Source organism: Orycteropus afer, unplaced genomic scaffold, assembly GCF_000298275.1.
Source record: "Orycteropus afer afer isolate SDZICR_OR568_19922 unplaced genomic scaffold, OryAfe1.0 scaffold00206, whole genome shotgun sequence".
Taxonomy (NCBI): domain Eukaryota; kingdom Metazoa; phylum Chordata; class Mammalia; order Tubulidentata; family Orycteropodidae; genus Orycteropus; species Orycteropus afer.
This window is the reverse complement of record NW_006921793.1, coordinates 2,183,914-2,189,483: the sequence shown is the minus strand read 5'-3', so window position 1 is coordinate 2,189,483 and position 5,570 is coordinate 2,183,914. Positions and strand designations below refer to the sequence as shown.

Below are 5,570 nucleotides of genomic sequence, written 5' to 3'. Positions count from 1 at the left end.
CTTTGGCTTCCTCACATTTGCTCAGTCCGCGAACTCGGCTCAGTCCTCGCTGGTGCGGCTACTCGATCCCAGTCCCGCGCCTAGGGCCGATCCAGAAGAGGAGGGAGCTAGAGAGAGATCACTTTTTTATTGTTATTGTTTTTCAGCCCAGCTTCCCCCTCCTCCCCTCCCCCTCTTTGCGTTCTCCACTCCCACAGCCCCCCTCCTACTCCCTCCTCCTCCAGCACAACTTAAAGAAAGAGGGAGCGGCGGGGCTGCTTCCTTCATCTGGGGGAATTCGTGGCCGCTGCAAGTTTACTACGCGACGCTTAGCCAATGCCAAGCGCTGAGGACGTGGAGGGATAAACATCGCGGCCGTAGCGCCCAACAATAACCGCCCTGCGCTGGGTGGCGCGTGCAGGGCTTCGGGGGAGGGAGCGGCCGCCAGAGTGTGCAGCGGGGAGGGCGCCCGGCCTCCGCTCGCGGCCCCGGCGCCCCCGCCGCAGTCAGGTGGAGCTGCGGGAGCGCCGGGCCAGGGCACCGAGCGCCGAGCTCGCCGGCGACCTCTCATCGCTGGCGTTTCTTGCCTCCGCACCGCGGCCGCTCTTGGACTCCGTGGCTCAGCTGCTGCTGTGATTTTTTTCCCCCGGGTGCCTTTTTGCGCGGCCGGACACCCAGAGCCGCTGGGCGTGTAAGCGAGAGTGTTCGTGCGCGCGCGTGTGCGCGCAGGGGTGGGGGCCGCGGCGCAGCCCCGGCCCCCCGGGTCCCCCCTCTCGGCTCTGCTCAGCTCCCCACACCTCCCTCCTGCTCCCTCCTCCCGCCCGCCCTCCCCTGCACTGCCTGCCCGCCCCCGCCGCAGCTCCTTTAATACACTTTGGTTCTCCGCCTGGCTTTGGACTCTTCTCCTCCTCCACCACCTCCTCCGCGCCTCCTCCTCCTTCACCGTCTCCTCCTCCTCTTCCTCTCTTCGTCTTCTCTCCGCGCCTGGCCGCCAGAGGCAGATACAGGCTGCGGCGGCGGGTTCGGCGGGCGCAGGAGCACGGCTCCTAAGACTGAAGCTGCCGCCGCCACAACCGCCTGTGCCCAGAGCGGTGCGTCCGGCGGCTGCACCACGCGTAGAGCGGGAACCCGGGCAGCGCGGAGGTGCAGGGCTCGGCGGGGCCGGCGGGGCGGGCGGGCGCGCTGGCCATGCTCCTGGACGCGGGGCCGCAGTTCCCGGCCATCGGGGTGGGCAGCTTCGCGCGCCACCATCACCATTCGGCTGCGGCTGCTGCGGCGGCAGCCGCCGAGATGCAGGACCGCGAGCTGAGCCTGGCAGCAGCGCAGAACGGCTTCGTAGACTCTGCGGCCGCGCATATGGGCGCTTTCAAGCTCAACCCGGGCGCGCACGAACTGTCCCCAGGCCAGAGCTCGGCATTCACGTCGCAGGGCCCCGGCGCCTATCCCGGCTCCGCTGCCGCCGCGGCTGCGGCTGCCGCGCTCGGGCCCCATGCAGCGCACGTCGGCTCCTACTCTGGGCCACCCTTCAACTCCACCCGGGACTTCCTGTTCCGCAGTCGCGGCTTCGCGGACTCTGCGCCAGGCGGCGGGCAGCACGGGCTGTTCGGGCCGGGAGCCGGCGGCCTGCACCACGCACACTCGGACGCGCAGGGCCATCTCCTGTTCCCTGGCCTCCCGGAGCAACATGGGCCACATGGCTCGCAAAATGTGCTCAACGGGCAGATGCGCCTCGGGTTGCCCGGCGAGGTGTTCGGGCGCTCTGAGCAGTACCGTCAGGTGGCCAGCCCGCGGACCGACCCTTACTCGGCGGCGCAGCTCCACAACCAGTACGGCCCTATGAATATGAACATGGGTATGAACATGGCAGCGGCCGCGGCCCACCACCATCATCACCACCACCACCCCGGTGCCTTTTTCCGCTACATGCGGCAGCAGTGCATCAAGCAGGAGCTCATCTGCAAGTGGATCGACCCCGAGCAACTGAGCAACCCCAAGAAGAGCTGCAACAAAACTTTCAGCACCATGCACGAGTTGGTGACCCATGTCTCTGTGGAACACGTCGGCGGCCCGGAGCAGAGCAACCACGTCTGTTTCTGGGAGGAGTGTCCGCGCGAGGGCAAGCCCTTCAAGGCCAAATACAAACTGGTCAATCACATCCGTGTGCACACAGGCGAGAAGCCTTTCCCCTGCCCCTTTCCGGGGTGCGGCAAGGTGTTCGCGCGCTCCGAGAACCTCAAGATCCACAAAAGGACCCACACAGGTAACCGCGGGCCACGACAGAAACAGGGCGCAGGGGGAGAGAGGCTGTGGTTAGTTTGCTAGGATTAAATGCGCCGACCGCCAGCCCCAGCCCTGGAATGGGAATTGTTTTTTATGTGCGCGAGGGAGCCAGCAGCTTATTTTTGTTGGAGGATGAAAGATTGTTACTGGGTTGGGTTTTTCCATTTGCGGAAATTGAGTTTTAAATGATCGGTGAAACATCAAATGTATGTTTTGGGTGATGAAATTGCTTCGTTTGCTCAGCCCTGGTTAATAATTTCCGTTCTAAATAGAATGGACGATATAGAACTAGTCCCTCCCTCGGTGCCCCAGAATCCAGCCTAGAGAGGATTTTGCCAGTTTGTCTGAATGTGCTTTTCTGCTCCGGGTGTGTGTCAATGTTTGAGTGTCCTGTGTTTTCTCAACTTACTTTAAGTCTGAACGCCCTTTCTGGAACTGATTTTCCATTAAATGAGGCTGAACCTGTAAAATATTTTTCATTTTTAAAGCCCTTTCTGGGGTGGGTCGCTGGGCTTTACAGTGGTTTCACAGCAGTTTGTGAAACTCTCTAATGGGCACCAGAGGGTTTGAGATTCCAAATAGGACCCACAACCCGGTCAGCAAGGGCCTGGGGCAATGAGGCTCTACCGTGGGATCGCGTGAGAACAGAACCGCAAAAGAACATGCCTCCTGCCTCATAGATTATTCATCTATGACCAGGTCCCAGCCAATATCGTGCCAGACGATTTCCTAAAAGAAAGCCAAATGTTTTAGCAACTTCCCCCGTCAATATTTACTCCAAAGTGGGGATGAGCCAGCGGCCTATTGTTCTCTTCCGGGAAGGGAGGGAGCCGAGGTGCGAGACATGCTTTTAACAAGGTTTAAAATTTGAGAAATTTATTTGCATGAAATGCTTGCTTACGAGTCCTGAGCCTGAGCGGATGTCTTTAAAAAACAATTTAGGTGCTAATGGAATCTAACGTTAAATAGTTCCCTTTCCAAGTGGAACGATGTTTGAGTTCTCACACCTCTAAATGACTCCAAGCATTTGGAATTCTGGCAACAGGATGCAGAGACCGCCAGAAAATTAAACTGGGAGATTTTTGAAAGCCTTTCCTAACGCCTCCACCCCCACCCTCAGGCTGTGCTTTTCAGCAATCACTAGATGCTGCCATTTCTTTAATATTTACCTTTTATCCAATTTATTTTTAAAGATTGAAGTGAGGCTAAAATTGTGGTTCATCCAATCTGCAGAATTTTGGATGAAAAAATGCTGGCACAGTCACAATCTACAACCCTGTTCCCAAACAACACACAGCAACTCCAAATATAATTGCCTACTGGCCTCAAAAAGAAACCGACAGTAGCCCAGCAGCCTGTGTGATTTTGATAATGCCCCAAATATTTTGTCATAATAACAGCTTCTCCATGGCGAGACCAACTTGTTAGAAGCTGCGAATCCAAGAAACCCTATAGAAAGGCGGACAAACTCGGCGCTACCCCACATTCGTTAGAAATCTGAGGAAATGGGCGTCAGTCTGGAATAAACTTAAATGTTAAATAAATGAAGAGGAATGTCAGGTGGGAATGTGGTTAATTTTATCTTGGGTTTGTCATGCAAGGGATCCCACCTGTTTAAGGGACGCAGCTCCCTCTCTTTCCTCCCCCCCCTTCCGGAATTCCTTCTCCCTCACAGCCTGAGTGGAGATTACGAGGGCTATGGATGTCTGCAGCCAGCGCCGTGTTTGCCTTCCACAGGGGAGAAGCCATTCCAGTGTGAGTTCGAGGGCTGCGACCGGCGCTTCGCCAACAGCAGCGACAGGAAGAAGCACATGCACGTTCACACCTCCGATAAGCCCTATCTCTGCAAGATGTGTGACAAATCCTACACGCACCCCAGCTCGCTGCGGAAGCACATGAAGGTACCACCGGGGCAGCCGGGAGGAGGGCTAGGCGGCCCAGACGACCTCAGCCAGCCTGACAGGGCGAAGGTCCTCCGAGGCCAGCCTGGAGTGGACATCTTGGGGGGGCGCTTCTCTTCAGGGGATCAGCCCCACAGCAGCTGCACTCACACCCAGTCCCCTTTGGTCTCCCCTCCCGGCTTTTGTCTCGCAGGTCCATGAGTCCTCCCCGCAGGGCTCAGAGTCTTCCCCAGCCGCCAGTTCCGGCTACGAGTCGTCCACGCCTCCGGGACTGGTGTCCCCCAGCGCCGAGCCCCAGAGCAGTTCCAACCTGTCCCCAGCGGCAGCGGCGGCGGCGGCAGCGGCGGCGGCAGCGGCGGCAGCCGCGGTGTCTGCGGTGCACCGGAGCGGAGGTTCAGGAAGCGGCGGCGCGGGTGGCAGTTCTGGAGGCGGTAGCGGCAGTGGCGGGGGCGGCGGCGGGGCTGGTGGCGGGGGCGGCGGCAGCTCCAGCGGGGGCAGCGGGACAGCTGGAGGCCACAGCGGCCTCTCTTCCAACTTCAATGAATGGTACGTGTGAGGGGCCTGGACCTCTCTTCCTCTCCCAGTCTTCACTATGGCAAAGCAGTCCTCCTCCCTTTGACTATCGCCAAGGGGAACTTGTGATTATGTTGTTATAATTATGAATCTGATTTTTATGATAATGAAAATGATTTTACCAGCTGAAAGATTTTTAAGTCTTTTTTTTTTTTAAAGAAATAATCTAGGCATGAAAAGCAAAAAAAAATATCATTTCCGGAGTCAATGAAACTAAAAGTATAAGAAGTAAATTTTAAAAATTATAATTAAAAAAAAAACAAAACATAAAAATATTGAACCAAATCCTCTTGTTACCCTCCATGCCCATTTTCCTTCCTGCCCTGTTCCCAGTTTTCTGACAAACTGTGTACATAGCAGACTCCTTCCTTCTCTGAGGTGGTTTTAATGGATTCTTGGTGTATAGAAGTTTGTCCGTTTGTAAAACTCCAGATTGCGTTCCTCCCTGGCTTCCTTTTCCTTCCCCAAGTGATGGACTTTTTCTTTCCTCTTTTTAATTTACCTGGTTTCTTTTTAAGTAATGTGGAAGAAAATGGCTTATTTTGTATTGTGGTATAGAATATTGTGTTCCTTTTTTTATAAGGCAACTTGATTGTAAACTTCATGCAACTATAGACTGGAAAAAACGAACCGTGCCAAAGTCTCCCTTCTGTTCCTTCAACACACCAATCCACAGCACATACATACTCACCACCACTACCAATGCTTGTGAATGTATTTTTCTGTTAGCTGGGTTTACATGTGATGTTTTAGTGCTTTTGCAAGTTCAATTTGTTAGTTCCTGTATGAAAGATTGTGGGGGGTGGGGGGAAAATAAACGTTGTGCCGTTAGCTTTT

At 55.7% G+C, this 5,570-nt stretch overlaps 1 protein-coding gene across 1 annotated transcript; it reads left to right on the top strand.

The window, feature by feature from the left end:
- The first annotated feature begins 928 nt into the window (after positions 1 to 928).
- ZIC2 (Zic family member 2) lies at positions 929 to 4,716 on the top strand. The gene is made up of 3 exons (XM_007948153.2): positions 929 to 2,239; positions 3,997 to 4,160; positions 4,354 to 4,716. Exons 1-3 carry the CDS (start codon positions 1,168 to 1,170, stop codon positions 4,714 to 4,716), a joined length of 1,599 nt encoding a protein of 532 aa, XP_007946344.1. The 5' UTR covers positions 929 to 1,167.
- The last annotated feature ends 854 nt before the right edge of the window (positions 4,717 to 5,570 follow it).

What these genes read in the sequence shown, in the direction of transcription:
- ZIC2 (XM_007948153.2), top strand. Translation starts at nt 1,168, where the DNA reads ATGCTCCTGGACGCGGGGCCGCAGTTCCCGGCCATCGGGGTGGGCAGC. An exon ending in CCACAAAAGGACCCACACAG is followed by an intron (nt 2,240 to 3,996) that starts GTAACCGCGGGC and finishes TGCCTTCCACAG; the next exon opens with GGGAGAAGCCATTCCAGTGT. An exon ending in CGCTGCGGAAGCACATGAAG is followed by an intron (nt 4,161 to 4,353) that starts GTACCACCGGGG and finishes TTTGTCTCGCAG; the next exon opens with GTCCATGAGTCCTCCCCGCA.